Here is a 25,500-nt window from a genome sequence, read left to right as displayed (position 1 = left end):
ATTTTCATTCAAAAACGCAGTTGCTATTTAAAAAAATATACTAAAACATGTGACGGAATGACACAAAAAAAAGTTACTTTTATTTAATATATTAAACTTAAAATGACTTAAAGGCTATGTTTTAAATGTTTAAATTTTGTACTATATGCATATTTTTATCAAAATATTGCAAAAGAAAGATACATTTCTTTTATTTTATAAGTATTTTTCAAGAAAACAATTTGAGCACAAATGTGAAGAATTCACTTGTCAGCCATGTGATTACTTTAGAATGCTGCCAGATTCAAAAAACTTAAAATTATCAAAAATTAAACAATAATATGTAGACTTTGGCTATTTTTGAACATATTTTTAAAATTAAAATATGCAATTCATAAAAAAAAAAATTTCACTTAAAAGTTGACACTTTCGTGGAATTGCCCTATATATATAATTATTATTGAATTGTGTAGTGTTTAAACATATAAAATTATCCTGTTTATTTCAGAATTTGAGTCATCCCATGAAAAATGAGAACAAAATGTGAAGAATATCTTGTTTCTGTTTAAGAAAAAATCTCTAATACTCTTCCTTTTGCAAAAATCTCAAATACTCAACACTCTACTGTACCCAAAATATAAAAAGCATTAAAACGACCAGTGTTTTGAAACTGCTTTGTGTGCTATATTAAAGTTTTAAAATAATAGTGTTTTAGAGGCGTGTAACCAATTTGATTCTGATATTTATTATTATTTTGTAGGTTGGATCTCACAAAGTGAAACTATCTAGAGGAAGTGAAGCAGCAGCTCCATCATTTGACAGGTTTTTCTATACTTACACTCATATCCTGAATTTTATGAAACTTCATCAGTAAAATTTTTTTATAGGTTTTTAATTTTCGACTTGCCAAAAGAGATTACCTTTCAGTTTTTTACTTTTTAATAAGTTTCAAAATAATTACTGTCAAAACCCGGTATAGTGTACTTCGGATGTAATGGACATTTGGTTGTCGTGAACTTTTTTAGTGGTCCTGTCTGAACACCCATTTAGCGAAAGTAATTTGAATTACTTCTATTTGCCCTGTGTTGGGAATTTACCTTATCAAAATTTTAACTTTCAAGATTTGGAATAATCATAATTTAGCATGCAGTTTAAGCTGTGTTCATTTTGTTAAACACGCAGTTTGAGCTTTGTTAATTTTCTTAAACATGCAGTTTGAGCTGTGTCCATTTTATTAAACACACTTAATTTCAGCTGTGTTCATTTTGTTAAACACACAGTTTGAGTTGTGTTAATTTTGTTAAACATGCTGTTTGAGCTGTGCCCGATTTCTAAAACACGGATATTGAACCACGCCCAAAATAAAAAACTTACCGACAAAATTGTCACTACCAAATAGCAAATCTATATTTAAGCTTATTTAACTGTTCTAACATTGTTATTCACTTTTGTTTCTAGGCATTTAACACAAATCTTAAACCGCTATGGTGATCAAGTTATACTTAATTTACTTGGCTCAAAAGAAGGTGAAGCAATGCTAAGTAAAATGTTTCAAGTATGTCATTTTATTACAAATTTTCTATTTTTACATTATATTTTTTCAAATGCTTTTTCCACTTTAATATGTATTTTTTTCAAAGTTTATATGAAAATTTGAACTACTTCTTTTTTCTAATGTATTCTATTTCTTTAATTAAAATCATGCATTGAAATTTTAAGTAGAATGTATGTTCAAATTCGATGAATGCCTTTTTTACAATTTTAATGAGTGATTAATTATGGAGTTTTAATATTGTCCACTTCATCATTAATACTTGATTAAATATGCTCTTTGAGTGGCTCACTGCCTATAGTTCTTTCACGTTGATTTACATGAATTGTTTGATATCTGATCCATCATATTGATCTGTTTGCTCTTGTTAAAACTCCAAGTTTCTAATTTTTCCTTCTTTCTTAAAACATACCACTTAACTATATTTATCTCTAATACCAAATTTTGTAGTCGAAAGTGGTAGACTGAGTTGAAATTGAAAAGTAAAAAAAAAACTCAAACTCTTATGAGTTATACTCCATTAATGAAATTATAATAGAATAGTTGAAACTTTCCTTTCTAAACAATGTAATTTTGAAATTAAAAATATGTAATTTCATTAATGGAGTATAACTCTTATGAGTTATACTCCATTAATGAAATTATAATAGAATAGTTGAAACTTTCCTTTCTAAACAATGTAATTTTGAAATTAAAAATATGTAATTTACTTTATCAGGGTGCATAGTGTTTTTAAAGGTGCTTTTTCATCAGGAGATTTTAAAATGTGCTTATTTTTCCTAATTCCAAAATAAGAGTTTTTTTTTCTTTACCTTGTAAATTTTCACCGTGAATTACGCAAAAGCTGGGATTTTCACATTATTCCATTCAATGTTTTTAATATTCGTTCTCTCACAATCTATTTCTCTGTACCACCAATCCGTAGCATAGGAAAAAGCCAGGTTTACTTGTTTGATAAAATCATTTTATGTGTTGCAAATCCGCATGTGCATACTCTGATTCGATGGGGAGGAAACTTGCAATGTCATCTGCAGCTCTTCTGCATTTTGCCGGAGATTCACGATTTCAGGTTACATTTTCCACCCACCAAAATCGAGCTGAAAAATCTCCCAAGTTTTGGCTAATCCTGAGGACTATTGTCAAATTTTTTGCCCAAAAGAAAATTTTACTTCTCTTGCGTGCTAGAAGCGTTCTTAAAATATGGCGAAATACACAAGAAGTAAGATTAACATTAAGGGGTTCAAACTTTGGACCGCTCTCCTGACTAAACTATTTGGACCATATTTCTCAAATTGTGGCTAGTCACGCTATTTTGAGAGTCAGAAATCCAAATCCGTCAAAAAATATATGTTAATTCAGATATAATACAGATTGTATCTGATTTTGTAATTAAAAAAAATATTGTCTGCACTACTTAATTAGTATAATTAAAGTCACTCTCTCAAACTATTTAAAATTGTGTTTTAGAGCATGAAGATCTGATCATTAGATCAAAAGTTATTCAGGGTGGTGGTTGATTCATGAGCTGTACCTGCATTGTTCCAAAAATGTCCTGATTTTTGTTGGAGAACGATTTCCTGAATTTTTCTTTGGCCCTCTCCAGGAGCTGGATATCCAGAGGGAAAAATGGCCGGCCAGATCTCCTGACCCGAATTTCATGTAACATTTCTGGGATGCTCTTGAAAGTGAAATTACAGCTTTTTACCCCTTATAGAACTCTCCCAGAACTAAAAATTGTCTTACCTTATGAGTGGTATTTATTATTCTCATTCCTACGATTTATTTTCCGAAAACATTTCTCAACCTCATAAACAGCATGAGAGTTTATTTTCTGATCAGGATTGCGATTAGAAGGGTTTATATCCCGCAATAAATCTTCTACAAGTGCAAAGTTGTTATTGCATTTTTGACCTACCAAATTACGATGCCCATTAACTGGTGACTTTGAATATTTGCTATCATAAATTTTGTTGTACTTAAAAGTATTTTTGTAAAATATTTCCCTTGATTTGGCTCACTAACTCTTGTGTTATCCACATATGTCTTACCATAACAAAGCATGCAAATTTCTTTATCAATTTCATATGTTTTCTTATTATTCTAATTCATTTACACAATTCTAGTGCTTCCTGAAACTGTAAATAATTTTTTTCTTCACTTTTAGAGTCACCACAAAGTCTCACGCTATTGTAAAAACATTCCCTACATTGCTTTTGATTATCATGCTGAATGTCGTGGAGGACGATATGAAAATATAAATATTCTGGGAAAGAAAATAGCTCATCAGCTTGAAAGTTTTAGCTTTTTCTACAAAGATTCAGAGGGAGCTCAAAAGTAATTAATTATTTTTTTTCTAAAGATAGGTACTTTATTTATGTTGCACAGTGAGATATTGGCGAGACAGTCTGAGGAAACATCCCTGAGGATGATCCGAAAACATACCATCGCAATTTTGATCCTCTGCAGAGGNATCTGCTATGGGACTTTTTTTGTCCTAAAAGTTAGAAATACTAGAATTGTTTTATCAGTAACAGCTTACTTATTCTTAGACAGTGGATGCCAATACTTACTACAACAAACAGTATCTGCTGCTGAAAAAGGTTTTTGATAGTATTTTGATTCTCTTTGTCGAGGTTATCATCTTGAAGAAGAGACATCACGACGCATACTCTGTGATTGTGAGGTCTATTCTGCTCAAAGATTTGAGCATTTAGGGCAGCATTGCGTCAATGCCTGGGAACTGCAAGATGTTCCTGTAAGATGTTTGCTGAATTTTATTTCAGCTATAGGGCTTTCATACTAATCATGATTTAGGGTTTGGGTACAATAGACCTCTGGTCGATGTACCCTGTTCGTTAGAGCTACCCAACCTCTAAGTCTAAGATAGTAAAACAATTATTTTATAGTCTCTAAGGTTGTAATGCTTGTTTAGGTAACGTTTTTAAAGACCCTAAGACCCCTTTCAGCCCTTAGTTTTAAATCATTTGGAAAAATTTTGTAAACAAGCAATCATGTGTGGATTAAAGATTTTAAGGAAACTGAAACGCCTTCAAATATGGGCAAGCTTCACTGACTACTTATTCCCCCCCTTTTTTTTTAAAATTCTTACATTTTTCTTATTTGTTTTTAAACGTATTTTCTAGATTTTACCATTTTTCTTTAACCCTCCCTCTTTTACTGTGTTCTTGTTTAATAAATTTCTTATCTAACTTACTAACTTGCAATCAACTTATCGCCAGTTGAAATTGATAAGTTAAAGCAATTGCAATCTCTTCTGTCTCTTGTCTCTACAAAGTTGTCACCTGATGCAGTAGTGGTCACTTATCGATTTTCAATTTGATTTGAAGACATGTTATTGTTTTGTGGAGTGAGATCTTAACATAGTTTAATGCAGTTAAATGAAAACGTTGCAAGCCTAATGGCCTCAAAATACACCAGAAACAGTAACCCGAAAGTATAGGCATTATAAAGCCTGCAGCACTCCCTAGTGACCATCCATCCAATGACCAACCATCCTTGACACCATCCATAAACTATTACTAAGTTCGATAACATTTGGTCCTGTAGTTTTCCTTTTATGACCATTTCAAAGTGGTCCAATTTTCAGTGATTCGATTTTCTTTAATTCAAACCACCCTGTATATCAACATTATTTTAGTATTTTCGTAAGCAATTTGAAAATGGTGGCATTAAGAATAGTCTCCTCTCTCAATAAATTTTATTTGATGATGTTAATGAGGCATGCCCATTCATGTTTATGCATATTTAAAGGAACTCTAAAAGTGAAAATAGTTCATATGAAATATATTTTAGTCAAAACTTTTTATTTGTCTATAATTACTAAATTTATTTTTCTGACATTTTTCTTTTGTAGTCTCCAGAAAGGAACATTCCGTACTAATTGTTTAGATTGTCTAGACCGAACAAATAATGTTCAGACTTATATTGGGTTAGAGGTAAGTTTTATTCAGATAAGAATGATAATGCTAATCACTTGAAAATTATGATAACATTTAATTGCAATTGTGTGATGAATTTTATAACTTGTATAAACTAAAGATTAATAATTTTTATTTTAAAATATCAGAAGTATCCAAACAAGCAGTTTACCATAAATAATTTAAAAAATAATTTTTTTTTAATAATAAATGTAATAAACTTAATATATTTATATTTAAGATCGAGTTAGTTAATTTTTTTCATAATCTAGATATTATTTTCAATTCAACTGGAGGGAAATGAACACAGTTCTTGCACTAAAGAGAGGATTTACAAATAGAACTAAAGCATCAACAGTTGAAGTATAAAGAAATAAAAGAGAATTATTCAATTTAGCTGATTTGGTGGAATCTGATTTTTTTGCAATTAATGAAAAGAATTGGAGATCAAAGATAAATCAGAAGTCCTTCTGGATAAATCTGCAGAGGAAGGCATTGGCCCACATTGCGCTGTCTGCTTGAATAAAAAAGTCACTTAAAAAGCATACTTTACGAGAATGAAAGAGTTTTTATTTAATGTTCTTAATCGTTTTTTGTTTTACATTACTTTGGTGCTTTTCTGCAGCAATATTTTGCCATTTTTTTTAGGGATAACAGGAATGCTGGTGTCGCCTCTTCTTGTTGTTCTATATATTTAATAGCACTTTCTATAGCTTTTACTCCATCTGTATGAGAGATTTTTATATGTTGATTTTCATCAGCACTGTCTTCATAATCTTTGCTAGATTCATTTTCTTTATTGACGTTATTAACATTAATTTCATCAGATCAAGTTGTTAGATTTCATTTTCCTGTGTGTTTGTAAGATGAAATTCAGAATTTTTTTCGGCGGTAGTTATAAAAATAAAAAACAAACTGGAACAAGAAAATTATTAAAATATTTTATATCTGGGTTAAAGCAGAAAATTGAATGATCGGGACTCTACCATACTAATAATACTTTTTTTTTTTTTGTTGCTCTATTTATAATTTTGTTTTAACTATTTTGTTAAGTTATTCAGTTATAAATATGTCATATTTGATTTTTATTCTTTTACTTTTAAGATATTACAGCATCAACTGCACCACCTATCGATTGGTGATCAGCCACAAATTCTTTCTCGATTTAGTGAAGTATTCAAACAAATGTGGATTCAAAATGGTGATCAAGTTTCAAAAATGTATGCTGGGACAGGCGCTTTGGAAGGCAGGTCCAAAGTATGTTTATTTTAATTTTCTGTGTGAAAATGCAATTTTTATTTTTTAACTTTATTCTTTTATAGTTTTTTCCATATCTCTCTTCTTGACCATGAAACAGAAGTAAGCCGATGGAAAAAGTGGAAAATATTATTTCAGATATGTTCATTTAATTTTCGCAAATAAACTAATGGTTATTTCAATATCTTTTAGAACACAGAATACAAGAGATTGTCTACATGTTATTTTGACAAAATTTTTAAGAGGTAATTTTAGTATTGCACGTTTTGCCAGCTTTTAAGTTTGTGAAAAATCGTCAGTCTTGTGTAACTTACATGAAAAGAAATTTTTAGCATTGCTCAAATTATATAAAATAGAAATTAGTTTTGAAAGATCTAAGAAAAGGCAGACTTGCAAAATTAATTTACTAGATTACAAATCAGATAATTTTATTGCATTTAATTTCTGATAGGATGTCTACAACAGTTTAAGAAGTTATATAGTTTTCTCTCAAATTAGGGTTGTCAAGTTTTTCTTTTACACAATTTTTTTTAAGGTATAATGTCGTTGAATTATACTCTAACACTAAAAAATTTTAAAGATAAAAAGTAAAAATGAAAATATACTTGTTATGTAAAGCCGAAGGAAAGAGTAGTGTTGATTAGCCACCTTGCCCACGAGGCCAAAAGAGTTTTATGAGTATATTTTAAAAGATAAATGGAAAAAAGAGCATCAGAAAAGAAAGCACTGGAAAGGAAGCACAGGAAAACAGAGCACCTAAAAATAAAATAAAAACTGAAAAAATCACCTGAAAATCAGTTTCTAGGATTAATTAGATTTACTTAATTAGATTTATTTTTTCTAAGTGTCGAATTTCTTTGTAATCTTTTTACATACTTTCATAAATAATTTCAATTAATACTTGTATGTACTATGGAAAATTTATGAGAAAGAATTTTTTTTATTGTATTTATATTTTTATTGTACTTATTTATATATTATTGTATATATTTTATTGTATTTATATTATTTATTATTATATTTATATTATTATTATATTTATATTATTATTTATATTATAGATTTTTTTATTTTATGCTATTATTGCTTCTCAGCTCACATTTAATATTAATTTGGAAAGCTTAGTTTATAAAGTAAAAATAAAACTTGACATCTAAAAAAAAAATTTTTTTTTTATCAGAAAGAAATATTTAAAATATACTTGTTATTCAAAAATTTGTTTTCAAAGTTCACTTGTTAATTATAAATTAATACTTATTTGACTTAAGCATTAATTAAAGTAAATAATATTAAGGTTATTTATTTTGGACTGTATTTTTAGGTTAAAATCATTTCCATTTTGATTTTAGTACTATGCTCTTTTTAAAAGCAACAATAGTTTAAATAATCAATTTTATTTCTAGTTCACATTTATCACTTATTATTTTTTTTTCTAAAAAAAAATATTTAAAATATACTTGTAATTGAAACAATTGTTTTCAAGGTCACTTGTTAATTATAAATTAATACTTAATAGACTTAAGCATTAATTAAAATAAAAAAATATTAAGATTATTTATGTCAGACTGCATTTTTAGGCTAAAATCATTTCCGGTTTGATTTTAGTACTATGCTCTTTTTAAAAGCAACAATAGTTTAAATAATCAATTTTATTACTAGTTCACACTTATCACTTTCATTACTTTGAATCAAAAATCTAAAAATACACGTACATCGATTGTAAGGTTATGTCATGACTATTAATCAGTCATTAAATTAATATGTCTTTAAGCAGTTGGCTTACTTTTTTAAACTTCTCCCTGTCAAAACTTAATATTCTGTTTTTTTTTTGTGGTATTACATGGATTTTCCTTTTGGTGCTACTTTTCCAGCACTTTTTTTCTATTCCTATGCTTTTTATGGGGGCTTTTTTCTGGTGCTTTTTTTCGGTGATTCAACTTCCTAGGAGGAGCATTTGATTTGAGAAACTAGACGTGTTCAACCTTTGGTCATTCTTAGCTAATTACTATTGATTGAATTAATAAATTTCATTATATTTTTTGTATTACATTGCATAGTATATTTCTCTTCTTTTTTTCTTCTGTCTCTTGATGATCTCACTTATCTGTTTTAAGCTTAAAGATGGCTCTCGCTCCGTAGTAAGAACAATACAAAACAATCTTCTTGACAGCAGTAAACAAGAAGCGATTGATCTGCTTTTACTTGGCAACTTACTCTATAATGATATAGCAGAAAGAGCACGAATGGTTCTTCCACCAAGCATGCTTAACTGTAAGTATATATATATATATATATATATATATATTTGTATTGCTAACTTATATTTGAAAATACTTAACACAGCATATCTAACCTGCCTATATCACAGGAAAAGAAAATGAGGTAGAGAGGTTTCAGGCTGTAAATGTTTCAATACGCTCAATTAAAAAAAATTTCATTGCTCGTGTGGTAGAAAAATGTATGATTACATATTGATCATACATACATGCACACTGTTTTTTTTATATATTTATAAGAACCTTTGAAACTAAATATAGTCCTACAGTTAATTTTGACATCTAACTTTCTTTGATTCTATGGTTTTTCTAAAGTTAGAAAGAATGAAGAATCCCTCACAGGGTTGCCACTCCACAGGGAGAATAGGAAAAACCTGGAAAATACAAGGAATTTAAAAGTCACCTTAAGTAAAAGGGAAAAATGTAGAGAAATTTGAGTTTTTCTGTAGAAACTGAGAAAATACAGGCAATTTTGTTTCTTATTTTCGTCTTTTAAAAAATGGTAACCATTCAAAGTGCAATCAATGACTTATTTAAGGATGACATTTCAACTACATTAAACTAGCTCATTTACTATAGCATTATTTTTTCTCTAAAATTTTTCCAGCAATTATAGCTAGTGTAGTTAGCCCAATACAGTTCATACAAGATCATGGTGACTTTGTGTTTTTCCTCTTAATATATTGTGTATAATATGCAAAAGGAAAACACAGGAAATTTTTTTCTTTCAGATTTGAGTGTCAACCCTGTCTCATCGTCAACACTTATGCTAAAATTCCAGAAAAGATAAGATATTGTTCAGAGTTCTACAATATAATTGTTTCAATATGATTGCTTTTCTGCTTGTTTTGTTGTCCTGCTGATACACCAGAATGCTCTTCATCTTTTGAAAGGCCCCTCACATCATCAATGATCTGCAGATCTATCAAGTTTACGTTTCAAATGTTAAAAGAAAATTGAAAATACTTACTATACCACTTATACCAGTGTTTTCATCATAGAAAAAAAATGAGTGAGAATTTCTCACCCTTTCTCAAAAACAGGGTGAGATTTCAAAAAGTTAAGTGAGATTTCTAAAAACTAAAAAAAAAACACAGACTTAAAAAAAAATCATTTCTTTAATTATAATACATTTTTAACGTCTTCTATTTTTTAAATCATTGAACATTTTTGCTGCATCATCATAGAAGATTTTGCCTTTACAAGATATTTGTCCATCTTGCATTAGTGCATAAAAAATTTGAACATCTTGCATGAAGAAACCTTATTTTCGTTAAACACGTGGTTGCAGAGAAATGTGTTCTGAAAGGAGTTCCGTGGTTCGGAGGGGTAGTGTTCTGTTGTTCGAAAAGGTTCTGAGCAATACTGGTAAATAGGGAAGCTAGATAACCGGGCAGATGTTGAAAATAATGAAAGATCCAGGAAGAAAAGTGAAAGGATTTTATTCTAAATGGCGTAATGCGGAGCTTTTTCCAAAATGCGAGAAATTCACGAGTTTTGAAATTGATTTCTAGAATGCACGGATTTCTCGGGGTAATAATTTTTTAATGTGAAAAAAGAAAAAAATATGCGAGATTCTTGCATTGTAGTAAAAATACTGTATACCCCTATAATACTTATACCACTTACAAATCTTGGCATAGGTTCAGCGTGAGTAAACCAATCGACACCTTCGTTCCTCCATTTCACCCCCATTAGAGACCTGCTCCCACTTGTTACCATAGTAGCAGAGAGCCCCAGGCTAGTCTGGAGGATTTCTCCTCAAAGCCACACTGTACAATTAGAGTTTGCATACAAAATTTACTCTTTAACAACTGCCACGATTTTGTACTTACACTTTATTCAGCTGGAATTGATAGCGAAAGTAAACAAAGCTACACTTGGCATTACCTTTGTCTGATTGTTGACTAACTTATGACAAGCAGCTGTAATCTGACCAATGGTAAGCAAGAATAGAACTGCTGACTCAGCGAAAAACCAGCTGATATAGTTAAGCAATAAGCTGCTAACTGCTATGTTTACTTCCACTATCAGTTCTCACTCAATGGAGTGCAAAAGTATATTAGGGTACATTTTTTATTTATATCTCCAAATTTATTTTCTTAGCAAAATTGAATTCGAATTTTAACTTTGGAATATTTTCATTTTCTGTTGTACTTTTATTTTTGGTATTTTATTGTAGTTATATTGTACTTTTATTTTTGTTGTATCTTGTGCTAGGTAGCCAAATGCAAAATTAATTATATGTTGCTAATTTGTCTTTTAGTTCCGCCTGGATTTTTAAGAACATTTTATGAAAAAAGAGTTGAATTTACATCACCGTTTAGAATTAAACTTGGCGTTGCTACTTGGAATGTCAATGGTGGGCAACATTTTACAAGCATAGTATTTAAACATCAATCTATGACGGAATGGCTCTTAGATTGCCCGAAGTTGTCTTCAAAATCAAGTAATACTGTTTTAATATTTTTTTAAATATATGAAATGCAGTAGAAAGTCCTATATTTGCACATCCATTTTCTGGAAGCATTTATTTTCCGGACACTTTTTAATAATCAATAAACAAATATCTTTTCCTTTTTCAAAAAACAAAAGAAAAGCTTTTTTTTAAACGTATATAGCTTGTTCTAAAGTTTTCATTATTTTTTTTTTAGTATCCCTTGTTGTATTTAGGATAGTTCAATATTTATAATGCTTTAATAGACAAGAGCAGTTCAAGAAGAACAAACTTAAGTAAGAGAAATAGGATAGAAATATTAATGCAGCTGAATAATGTTTGAAAGTAACTTCTGCTGATAGGCTTTGAATTGATCTAAATTATAAGTATTTTCATTAAAAATATAATACAAATAATAAATACTCTACTCCTGGTTTGGCAATAGTTTTTCTTTCTTTTAGTTAAATCTGTCTGATTTTCATTTCCAATTGAAGCTTGTTTTTAATGTCATTTTATCTGAATATCAGCACTAATACTTCTTCTCATCAGATAATAAAGAAGAGAAAGAAAGCATGTCTTTTTTTATGGAATAGGAAGCTTAACTTCGTTTCTGCTTTTTTCTAAAATTTCTTGTTTACATTTTATTCGTGACATTTATACTATTATATTAAAAACTCTATAGTTAATTAAATTTCATTTAACTAATCGCAAAACGTCTTTGTATTGAAATTGATATATATTAACGATCATTTATTTCCATTTATTATTATTTTCTTATTGAGTTACATATGTTTCGATCTTTAGTTACTTTAAAAAGAGCTATTTTTCAGAAAAATCTTATTTTCCGATCTTGCTAAATTTAAGACAGTTCTGGATACAGTACTTTCTACTGTATTTATAAAGTGTTGTCGTAACTATACTTAAAAAAAAAATTTGGGCTTACAATTTAATATTATTTTTTACTTATTATAATAAGCATGCACATTTATTCATATACAAATTTTTTAACAAATGTAAAAATTTGTTGTCCAAAGGTAAAGGAAAATGAAATGGAATAATTTAAATGGGTAATCAAAGATTTTTCTACAACATTTTTTTTAATAAAATATACTTTATTGATTAAATTATATGAACTCATCAGAACGTGCATAATTTTTTTTTATCTGAAATAATATATATTTGATTCTGATGAATTTTTCATATAGTTGAACCTCACTAACGCGAAACCGCTTTACGTGAGATTGATTTACATGATATGCATATTTGGGTCCAGTGAGTCAGCATTCAATGATCGTTGTATTTTGCATGTTTAAAATGAAATTATCCAGCTGATTATCGTTTAACATGCAAGGAAATAGCACAAATAATAAATAATTAGGTATGGTAGTATAGTATGTTATAGTATAATACCTGACTGAGTTATTGTAATGAATAATGAATAAAATCCCAATCATTCATTTTGAGGAATGCTATTTCTGTTTTCTTCCTTTGTTAGAAGTAGCAGATCGAAAAATAAAAATAGTTTAATAAAGTAGTTATAATTTTAAAGCTTATTTTAATTTGTTTAACTCATAATAGAATTGTTTCATACATTAATGAAGTACATAACATGCATTTATAATACAAAATAAATTGTTTTCATTATGAATCGGATAAAACAAAATTTAGTTAGCATGAAATAATTATGATAGTTGTGCTGGCTTTGTGTTAATGAGGTTCTGTATTTTATACTCAAATACTGACAGTATTCAGGAATTTTGCTTAAAATTTTGTCATTTATGTGCTTCAAATTTTAGAGACTACTTTTCACAGATGAAGATGTACTCCCAAGTCTTGCAAATTCAAAACCAGTTTTCTTATCAAAATATGAAGAATGAGTTTCTTAAAAAATATTTACATATAAAAAAAGTAACATTTAACAAAGACTAGATATTTTTAATTTTCATAATTTACAGCATTGATTCTTATCTTTTTTTTTTTTAAGGTGGTTCTTTCAATTATCCTAACACAATTAATTGGTGATCAATGATAATTTATTTCAACACTGTTTTTAATAAATATAAATTAAATTTTGTGTAAACTAATAAAGCTGATTGATGTTTTAGGTTTAATAGATGTAACAGCAAGTGAAGAAAATAGTGCTGTTGATATCTATGCAATTGGGTTTGAAGAAATTGTTGACTTAAATGCTAGCAACATTGTTTCTGCAAGGTGAGTAAAAAAATTTTTAACTTAAGAATATGTATTTGTTAGATATTTCGAATATGTATAATTTTTTGAATTAATCTGTTCAAGCCCCTGTTAGGGGAGACTGGACCCCCTGTCAAGCAAAGTTTGGCGCCATCCTTTTAAATATTCCCACGGAACTGAAGCTGTAAGATTACTTGATTCAAAACTTCATTTCAAATCACTTTTGTTTTTTCTCATTCACGTCTGACAAGTCTTGAAAATAGGCGACTGTTACTTTTAATTTGTGTATTTTCAAAGTGAATGAAATTTTTAATCAAGCAATCAATTAGTTATTTCAGGTTCTAAGAAACAATAATCGAATTGTTTATTTCAGATCTGACGCAATCATACTTAGAATTTTAAACATGTTTAGATTATCCCTAGAATATCGATAAAATTATTTTTGATATGTATATTTGGTCTTGAAGTTATATTTATTTTATACATTATTTCTACATTACCCTTTTTTCCAATCTTTTGATCATTTTTTTTATTTGTCATGTTTGTCTTTTAATATACTATAAAATCAAAATAAATTTATATTTGCAGAAAATTTTATATGTTTTAATTAAATCCATTCATATGAATTAAGTACATTAATATGTTTCAATTAAGTACTCATTTTTTTCTTTCATTTTGCAAATTCTTGATTTCAGTTCTGAGAAACAAAGAGAATGGATGACAGAATTGCAGAAAACTATATCGAGAAACAATAAATATATTTACATAACATCTACTCAACTTGTTGGAGTCTGTCTTTTCGTGTTTGCATTACCAAAGCATGCACCATTCATAAGGTAACAGTGTTTTTTCTTATAATTTGTAGCGTAAATTATTATTTATTTTGCCCACAAGAGGCAAAAGCAATTTTTCTAAACCAGCTATTGTCATTTCCAATCACAATTTAAAATTGTGCCTTTCACCACTGCCTTGATTTCAAGACACTATTGCAAATAGTTCTGGTGTTATGAGAAAAACACAATAACTAATAAATTTTTCATTTTAATATTATATATTAAAGTACAGTAGAGACCCGACTATCTGAGTTAATGGGAACCGTGACTAACTCGGATAACCGAAAAACTCAATTAAAGCAAAGAGTATAAAAAAGAAAAGAAAAAGAATAGGTATAAATGTAATATATTTAACAAATACAAAACTTATACTAGTACATCACATACAATTCTTATTATAAATAAAAAATCCTACTTAAAAACACTGAAAGAGCATACTTTACGAGAATTAAAGAGTTTTTACTTAGAAAAGTCCCCAATCGTTTTTTGTTTTACACTACTTTGGTACTTTTCTCCAACAATGTTTCGCCATTTTTTTAGAGACAACAGGAAGGCTGGTGTCACCTCTTCTTGTTGTTCTATATATTCAATAGCACTTTCGATAGCTTTTAGTCCATCTGTATGAGAGATTATTATATGTTGATTTTCATCATCACTGTCTTCATAACCTTTGCTAGATTAATTTTCATTATTGATGATATTAACGATCATTTCATTGGTAATCTGGTGTTGTCTGTCATGTTATTTTCCTAATTTTTTGGAAAATAAAATTTGGAATTTTTTTGGCTGTCATTTTTAAAATTAAAAACTAACTAGAACAAAAAAAAATCCTTGAAATATTTGATAGCTCGGTTATAGTGGAAACTCGGATAATCGAGACTACTTTAGTTGTAAAAAATAAATAATATAAATACCAAAGCATTAAAATTGTGCAAAACCATTACGAAAAAATAAATTACTCATCAATATACCATACACTTAAACGCACAATTATAAAGATCATGGTACAAAAAGATTCCCTAGAGAATATTCTAGACCAAAGGAACTATTACATATTTGTTGTATAGAATTCATTTTTATATTTGAACTCTATAAACTAAGAAGACTTTGTCTGTTTTATGTAATGTTTTAATTGAGCTAAATAAATGTGTTTTAGGAATGAATGTACTTTTTCAATAATTCTATCAGACGTTAATCTAACATTTAAATGTGATAAATTAACTTTCTATCTATTGACAACACTATAGTTATTATTCATTTTCTTAGATTCTTTTAAATAATAATTTTTAAGTAATATTAAAGAAATAGTTATAGGTTAACTATTTATTAAGATTCATTTTATTAGCATTTATATCATTATATATTCATTTTATATTCATTTATCGTCCTAAGTAATTATTTAATTAGTATGTTATACATAAAGTATTTATTTTGAACAATTTTTTATTTTTATGGAAATAAAACTTAATTACAAATTAATTATTTAGATTTATTTTTGATCCTGTAGAAATTTTAAACATAAATGGTGCTATGGTACCACATCCAGTTATACCACAACCAGTTATATTATTATTGCTTTTATTCAGCAATAGCATATTGATTTTATTCGTTACTCAAGTTATTGTTTGAGTAATGGGTGAGGAAGTAGTACATAATGGAGTATTGGGGTGAGTTTGTCTTATCACAATACAGATATGGAATTTACGAGTAAAGTTTTGATACATCATGCATAATCATAAAAGTCAAAATTGGAAATTGTGTCAGCACTTACAGTTAGCAGAGTAAAAAATATATTTATAAATCTTAATCTAAATAAGATTTTAAAACCATTATTTATTATTACTTAACCTTCAAACACTCAACATTCTGCAGTACTGGCAATAGCACCATCTATTGAGGAATAAGAGAAGTATTTTTGCCATCAGCAGATATTTTATCTCCAATATTGTTTTTTAAAATTTCTTCAACAAATATGGAGAAATTTTAGAATGTACGGGTAAACAGAAGATAGTTGTAGAATACAGGAGTCTTGGCAGAATTAATTTTAATACTTCTGCTGCCTATTATGCTGAAGCATCCCGAACTCATACTTATGGTGGTTTGTGCGATTTAATGGTCGCCGGACAAATTTTCAATTATTACTAGAATTCAATACATAAAGAACTTCGACAATATTATGGACATCTCTTGAAAATAGTTAAAATGGAGATCAAAGTACTTCCGTGCAGGCAACAGCTAGACACTGAAAAAATATGTAACCTGAACATTTATAAAAAATATGTTTTCATTTAATAGGGATGTTTGCATTGATGCAGTGAAAACTGGACTTGGTGGGACCACTGGGAACAAAGGGGGAGTAGGCATTCGCATGTCTGTCTATAACACATCCATGTGTTTTGTTTGTGCTCATTTGGCAGCTGGACACTCACAAATATTTGAGCGTAATGCAGATTATCAAGAAATTTCAAAAAAGCTATCATTCCCAATGGTAATTACACTTTTCATTGTTATGTTAATATTTTCATTATTATGCTTCATTGTGTTATGTTAATTATTGATATGTTATTTTTTTTTCCACAGGGCCGTAATTTAGACTCTCATCATTATATATTTTGGTGTGGAGATTTCAATTATAGGATTGATTTACCTAATGATGAAGTAAGAAAACTTGCAAAAGCAGGAAATTATGCTGCTCTACTTGCTGCAGATCAATTAAAAAGTGCTCAGCAAGCTAGGCAGGTAAATGATTTGAAATGGTAAATTATTTTATATACACTGGNACTGTTCTTTCCATTCTATTTCGAGAAAGATAAGTCCGTCAAGTATTAATTCTCTTAAGAGACACATTCTATATTCTTTTCCTTAATTTATGATAACCAGTGTATTAAGTTTCATTTCCCTAATTCTGAAAATTAGGAAAATAAGGATTTTTTTTCCTTTGTCTTCTGATGCTTTCAGCACTTACTTTTTTTCTGCCTGTGCCTGAGATCTATTGTAAAGAATTGAGAATACATTGATTAATTTATTTATATCTTTTCTATGAATATATATTTGAAGTTAAAAATACAAAGACATCAAAAAGTATATTTTTCCATGTTTATATTTTTAACTTATTTTATGGGTTCTATGTACTTACAGCTTACATGCAATAAATAAAACTTATTAATATTTTTCTTAATTTTCTCCGTTAATCTCTCTTTTCTTTTTTGTCTTTATTGTGATATATATATATATCCAGGGGTCTGTTTAGAAGAAATTTGGTTTCATTAACTGACCCTTCACAAAATATCTTTTCATAAAAACGGACCCTTCACAAAATATTTTAACTAAAAAACGGACCCTTCAGAAGATAATTTATCTTTTAATCGGACTCTTCACAAATTTAATTATCTTCATTATTGTTCTGTTAATCAAATAAACCCTTTCCAGGAAGGGGGGGAGAAAGACATATGTAAACGAACTAAATTTTATTTTCGGCAGACACTTCCTTCGGCAGAGTCTTCCTTTATTCGTCCGAAATGAATATTCTGCTTTCAGCAGTATAGGCTAAATACCAAATATTTATATGTTGCATCGCTAATTTAGTAGCTGCAATTGCTGTTTATCTTTTAAAATTTAATTTTTTTAATCATAATTTTACAGTTTTAAGCATAATCTTGTACATCTTTACAATTTAAAAATTCCTTGAAAAATTTTTTTTTGCAATAACGGAACCTATTTGCACAAATTTACAGAAGCAGACCCTGGTTGAAAGAATGCGACTTAATGTTAATTTTATCTTCACAAATTACGAGTAATTGTTTCACAATTTTACAAAAACGGACTCTTCACAAAATGTCTGGACAGACCCCTGATCTCACACACACACATATATATGTATATCACATATATATTAGGTCATATATGTAAGGCTACCAATACAAATGATATTACCCTGACTCTTTGCTCATATTATGTTATTCTATTTCAATAAATTTTAAAAAAAGCATTCCTACAACAGCATTTGAGAGCCAGAGGGTCGTAAGGCTCCACGTTTTTTGGAACCAATGAAAATAAACAAAAATGTAACAATTAGATGCATGACATTTGTTTTACGATCTTTGGTGTATAAGGAAAGTAAATTATTAATCCACTTTCGGATGTCTACATATTATGCTGCTATTATATGAGCCATGTAGTTACATCTAGAATTATTACATTCTGTTAACCTAATTTGAATTTTAAAATATTTTAACTATAAAATGTTTTTCACCAAAAAATAAATTCTCTTTTGAGATGGTTAGCTCAGTATTTTATCTTTATATGAGATGCTTAGTATTTTATATTGATTAAACTCCAATGATAACTTTGTTGCTAAGCATTCACAATGGGCAGCAGCTCATTATAAGATAGGTTTATTTAAAAACAGAATTTTAATGGCAGTTATCTTTAGCAAAGTTGATGGTCACCAATTTTTCTGTTTAAGGACTAAATTAAAATAATAGTTTTTAAAATGTGTACTTTTCAATTTATGCATCAATGAAATATCTTTATTTGCTGTATTTTTTTATTTATTTATGAAATAGGCATTCGAAGGTTTTACTGAAGGTCCAATAAACTTTCCCTGCACCTACAAGTATGACGTTTTTAGTGATGATTATGATACTAGTGAGAAGAACCGCATTCCAGCATATACAGATCGTGTTCTTTATAAGAAAAGCACCCTGCCTTACGGTAATATAGTGTGAAAGTGATATTTAGTCTTATAAATTTTGATATTTCATTGTTTGATACAGATTATTTTTTTGTTTTTTTTTCCTAGAAAATGATGAGGATCTGGGGCGAATTTCATTTTATGGACGTGCAGAGCTCAAAACATCAGACCATCGGTTGGTTTATTCATTATCAATCTTAATATTCACTAATTAATTAATGTTAAGATTAATAAGAGACGCAAATAGCGAATTAAATTATAATCAAATTATTTCCCTTTTATCAAGACCTCAAATAGTGTCTGCCTTGTTATTTTTTTAATCAATCTGTTTGTCTATTTTAATATTCAAAGTTATTTGTTGAGAAAACATCAGACCATAGATTAGTTTATTAATTTTCGATTTTAATATTCACTAATTAATTAACGTCAAGATTAATAAGAGACGTGCATATAGAGAATTAAATTATAATCAAATAATTGTCCTCTTATCAAGACCTCAAACAGTGTTTGCCTTATTATTTTAGTTATTTTTCTAATCAATCTGTTGGTTAATTTCAATATTCAAAGTTGTTTGTAGAGAAAACATCAGACCATAGGTTAGTTTATTAATTTTTGATCTTAATATTCACTAATTTATTAATGTCAAGATTAATAAGAGACGCACATATAGAGAATTAAATTATAATCAAATAATTTTCCTCTTATCACGACCTCAAACAGTGTTTGCCTTATTATTTTGGTTATTTTTCTAATCAATCTGTTGGTCAATTTGAATATTCAAAGTTGTTTGTAGAGAAAAAAAAAACTATTTTGACTTAAATGCCATGCAAAAGGTTATAATTGCAAATATTTAAGTCATTTCCATTGATTCTGTTATAGAATTATAAGTTTAAAACTGTACGTTTTAAAATTATCTTGCAGGCCTGTTATTGCTTATGTGGATATTAATGTTGCGGTTATAAATGGCCCCAAACGACTTGAAGTCTTTCAGTCTTTATTAGAGTCTGGACCTCCTGACGGCACTGTTATCATTCATATTGAAAACTGCAACGCTACAGATGAATTTAAATACCAGCTGTTAGAAAGACTATTTAAAGAGAAGAATGCATCTATAAGGTTAGTTTTTAATCATTACTTTTTTTTTAACACCGACTCCCTGATTATATATATATATAACTTCCTTCTGGCATTTTTCAGAATCTTTCAGTTTGATATTTTAGTCTGTTTTGAAACTGGAAAAGATGCCATAGAAGCTTTGGATTATAACAATAAGGAGGTAAACATATACATATAATTTACCAATTTTTCGCGAGGCTTGTATTGTGAATAAAAAACTCACTTCTTAGGTTGAAAATGATACAGAGAAACTTATCCTATGAAATTATCCTACAAATAAGTCTCCATAAAATTTATTATTAATATGAATTTCTTTATGAAAATAACAATTAACTCAAGTTGTAAGGTACAATAACTTTTGTTCTAATGAAGGGATTTTCAGGTATTTAAAACCAATTTAAATAGTTCAAAGGGTTGACCTTAGATATGCTAACTGCTATTTGCCAAACATGTTAACTAGTGCAGGGTTCTTAGTTGTCCTGATATTCCAATTTTTTGTTCAGAACTTAAATATTTAAACTAATATGCAATTTTATAAAAATCATTTGAATTTTTCTTTAATTGTTTTCAGTAGAAAAATATGAGAAAAATTACACTGATCAATATAAAACCAGCATGATTTTATTTTATCCGTTGTTGAACAGTCGACCTAATTTTGGGTTTATGACTACTAATGTTCAACTCCGTAGCCTTGTAATTTTGAACCAATCCAGAAGACAAGTAAACTCCTGGATCACTCTAGCCAGAGATATTGATTTGTTATGGGAACATGGAGGACTTTGCGACTCGACAGGTTTAATGATGTGCATCAGTCACCATTTACTACACGGGGAGTCTTCGGCGGGCAGGAATCGAACTCACGAACTCTTGGACATGGGCCCAGTGCCGTACCAGCCAGGTTATCCCGGCCTAGCATTATTTTATTCAAATGAAATCAGATACATGTAACAAATAAAAAATAATTTAAATGAGAAACGGTACCCTTTTCTCAATTTTTCCCTTTTTTTCAGTTGAACGTTCCCTTTTAAAAGTCGAACGTTCCTATGATTTTTCCCATATTTTAATGAATTATTGCTGAACAAAAATTTTCTTTTTGAACTGAACTCTTCTTAGAGAACCCTTTTCTAATTTTGTCATTTTACACCTCTTTTCATCATTAGCCAGTCATAGGCTCTTGACCCCAAGGTCATGCACACCAGGTATCTTTCATACATAAGAATCTAAATAAGAGCAAACTTTTTTAAGAACTTTTCTTTCACTTAACAATTTATTTCTTTTCCCTAACAAAATAATCTAACTAAGCATTTGCTGAACCTTAAAATATGCCTGATATATAGTGCCGCGAGAATCCTGTTGCGGCTCCTATGCTAGAAAATATAGTAAATTTATTTATTTTATGTGTCATTTTGGTTTCTTTTACGAGAGTCTCCTTAAACTTCACTGAATTTTATTTTTTTGTGAATTTTCTTCATTAAGAAATAAGGGTGGCATGCTACTCTTACATCTGTGCGACGAATTTCCTTCTTATAAAAAATCTTTTTTTCCTCTAATGATTTTGGTTTTGCAAAAAAAATGTTTAAAAATAAAATTTCCTAGTTTTCACTAAAAGTCTTCATTATCTAAAAATATGAAATAATACAGTGTAACGTCCCATATCCGGACATCCCTTTCCCGGAAGGGTCGATTTCCCAGACACTTTTTAACACTCAAAATAAACAAACATCTCTCCATCTTCCCCTTTCCTTTAAAAAAAAAAAAAAAAAAAAAAANGGTCTTTTGACACATTTTCTCTTTTTCTAGATTGCACTGAACCTCTGATTTATGCATCGAACCCATAAATCACCAGAAAGGGGAAGTGAAGATCTACCAAGATCATTGAGTGACGCTCCTCCCTAGGAATGTAGGAAAAAGAGAGAGATTTGTTTTCGAAAGACTGCAACTGAGTCCCCTCCCCCCCCCCTCCTCTCCCATGCAGGTGGCTAGTAAAAGAGGCATTTCCTGGAACCTTCTTATTGAAAGAAGAAATACTGTGAAAAAGGGTAAACGGGGTAAGCGTTAAGGTGGAGGGGGAGTCAAAATGGAAAATTTGAATAGGTCTAAAAGGATACACGTCCTTGAGAAACAAAACATTCGTTCTTCCCCATGCCATGTAATATTTAGGAGGCGGGGGGAAAAGGGGGTAACGTTCTTTCTTTAGCAGNTTAGTTTTTAATCATTACTTTTTTTTTAATACCATCTCCCTGATTATATATATCTAACTTCCTTCTGGCATTTTTCAGAATCTTTCAGTTTGATATTTTAGTCTGTTTTGAAACTGGAAAAGATGCCATAGAAGCTTTGGATTATAACAATAAGGAGGTAAACATATACATATAATTTACCAATTTTTCGCGAGGCTTGTATTGTGAATAAAAAACTCACTTCTTAGGTTGAAAATGATACAGAGAAACTTATCCTATGAAATTATCCTACAAATAAGTCTCCATAAAATTTATTATTAATATGAATTTCTTTATGAAAATAACAATTAACTCAAGTTGTAAGGTACAATAACTTTTGTTCTAATGAAGGGATTTTCAGGTATTTAAAACCAATTTAAATAGTTCAAAGGGTTGACCTTAGATATGCTAACTGCTATTTGCCAAACATGTTAACTAGTGCAGGGTTCTTCGTTGTCCTGGTATTCCAATTTTTTGTTTAGAACTTAAATATTTAAACTAATGTGCAATTTTATAAAAATCATTTGAATTTTTCTTTAATTTTTTTGAGTAGAAAAAAATGAGAAAAATCACACTGATCAATATAAAACCAGCATGATTTTATTTTATCTGTCGTTAAACAGTCGACCCAATTTTGGGTTTATGACTACTAATGTTCAACTCCGTAGCCTTGTAATTTTGAACTAATCCAGAAGACAAGTTAACTCCTAGATCACTATCCCCAGAGGTATTGATTTGTTATGGGAACATGGAGGACTTTGCGACTCGACAGGTTTACTGATGTGCATCAGTCACCATTTACTACATGGGCAGGAATCGAACCCATGAACTCTTGGACATGGGCCCAGTGCATTACCAACCTGGTTATCACGGCCTAGCATGATTTTATTCAAGTGAAATCCGATATGTGTATTAAATAAAAAAATAAGCTAAATGAAAAACGGTACCCTTTTCTAAATTTTTCCCTTTTCCTCAGTCGAACGTTCCCTTTTAAAATGAACGTTCCTACGATTATTGCTGAACAAAAATTTTCTTATTAAATTGCACTCTTCTTAGAGAACCCTTTTCTATTTTTGTCATTTTATACCTCTATTCATCATTAGCCAGTCATAGGCACTTGACCCCAAGGTTATGCACACCAGGTATCTTTCATACATAAGAATCTGAATGAGAGCAAATTTTTTTAAAGAACTTTTCTTTCACTTAAAATTTTTTTTCCCTTTCAAGATAATCTAACTGAGCATTTGCTAAACCCTAAAATATGCCTCATATTAAGTGCCGCGAGAATCCTGTTGTGGCTCCTATGCTACAAAATATAGTAAATTTATTTATTTTCTGTGTCATTTTGGTTTCTTTTACTAGGGTTTCCTTAAACATCACTGATTTTTTGTGAATTTTCTTTACTAAGAAAAAAAAGTGGCATGCTACTCTTACACCTGTGTGACAAATTTCCTTCTTATAAAAAGAAACATTTTTTTTTCCTTTAATGATTTTAGTTTTGCATAAATTTTGTTTAAAATAAAAATTCCTAGTTTTCACTAAAAGCCTTCAATTTTTAAAAACTTAAATAATAATATTGTATTCCACTCTATTTTCAATTTGTTTCCTTGTCACGATTATCATTATTATTATTTTTAAGTCATGAAAATAATTATATTATCTAGGAACATTCACCAAGTTTTGATACACCACAAATCTTAGTCGTTTTAAAATGCTTATATCATATTTTTATTGTAATTAATAATGATTAAACATAAATATTACTAAAAATCTCAAACATTTGTAACTGAGGGACCCCTCATTAACGATTCATCGTTCAGACTTTTTATTATCTAAGAAGAAAGAAGTTCGGCATTTTTGCTGTAAAAATATTTTTCTGAGATAAACTTACTAAAAGTTTTCAGTGGCAAATTATTTTCTCTTGTCCGTTACATTACAGTACATATATTTCCTATATTACTGTTACATATATTTAACTTATTACAGAATAAAAGCAATTTTAAATGTCTATTTACTTTAAGTAATGGTTTAATTTATTTTGATGATACTTGTTTTCTGTTTACGATGTATTATGTTTTCTTATAATTTTTTTTTCCTATTTCAGTAAATATTTCAAAGATATGATAGAATATTGCAAAAAGTAATACTATGAAGATGATTGAACTTTTAATCTAAATGAAAATATTAAGACAGATTGTGGCTAACTACATATTATATATACAGTACAGAACCCGTTATCCGGAAATCAGAAAACCGAAAAACCAAAAAACCGGAACGAAATTCGATAAATTTTCCCGCAATTTTTAAAAAAAAAAATTTTTTTTTCCTCATAGGATTTTAGGATTTTTCTTTCTTTTTTGAAAGATGTTTACCTTACCATCATTTCAGAAATAATCATTAGTGTATTACCTCATCGTTTTTTCTTATTTTTAAGATTATTTTCAAATATTTTTTTTTTTTTAGTTGGGTTTAACACTAAAAAAACGGCTTTTTGTAGCGATTCAGAAAACCGGAAAAATCAGTTATCCTGAATAGCGATAGTCCTGATCGTTCCGGATAATCGGTTCTCTACTGTATATATATAGGTGGTAAATCTCTAAATATGAAAGGGGTGTAATGTTTAATAAGAGAAAGTTTTTTTTTTTTTTTGTGTCTAGTTATTTAAAATATCATTTGCACTAATTGACTAAAATTTCTAGTGCCTATTCATCTAACAACTTGGGTTGCAGCTTTAAATCTGATAAGTAGATCAAAAATTTGCCTATGTATTTTTTGTGTATTAAAATAAAATTCATTACATACAACAACTGATTAATAACAAAAAAAAAAGTAAATTCTTATTAAAATAATATCATTAGGGGGAGAAACTAGGTATGATTGTTATCAAGAACAGAAGTTAAAAATTTATATAAAAATGATTTTTTTTAATACTGATCGACTAGAAAATGCAACTTTTTTTTTTTTTTTTTTTTTTTTTTTTTTTTTTTTTTTTTTTTTTTTTTTTTTTTTT

General features: G+C 28.9%; 1 protein-coding gene across 1 annotated transcript in view; it reads left to right on the top strand.

Moving 5' to 3' along the window:
• LOC107449250 (synaptojanin) overlaps positions 1-25,500 on the top strand; it is a gene marked incomplete at its 5' end in the record, with an annotated part of 44,624 nt that overhangs the window by 11,943 nt on the left and 7,181 nt on the right. Inside the window, 15 exon segments of the mRNA XM_043052725.2 lie at positions 740-801; positions 1,438-1,534; positions 3,696-3,865; positions 5,406-5,487; positions 6,574-6,726; positions 8,841-8,997; positions 11,269-11,451; positions 13,545-13,650; positions 14,325-14,465; positions 16,758-16,950; positions 17,043-17,201; positions 19,028-19,175; positions 19,264-19,330; positions 20,077-20,271; positions 20,353-20,431. Of these exon segments, the coding sequence (XP_042908659.1) occupies positions 740-801; positions 1,438-1,534; positions 3,696-3,865; positions 5,406-5,487; positions 6,574-6,726; positions 8,841-8,997; positions 11,269-11,451; positions 13,545-13,650; positions 14,325-14,465; positions 16,758-16,950; positions 17,043-17,201; positions 19,028-19,175; positions 19,264-19,330; positions 20,077-20,271; positions 20,353-20,431 (1,992 nt within the window).

Source organism: Parasteatoda tepidariorum, chromosome 6 (genome assembly GCF_043381705.1).
Source record: "Parasteatoda tepidariorum isolate YZ-2023 chromosome 6, CAS_Ptep_4.0, whole genome shotgun sequence".
NCBI classification, from domain to species: Eukaryota; Metazoa; Arthropoda; class Arachnida; order Araneae; family Theridiidae; genus Parasteatoda; species Parasteatoda tepidariorum.
Note: the sequence above shows the minus strand (reverse complement) of the source record. Positions and strands in the feature narration are given on the sequence as shown.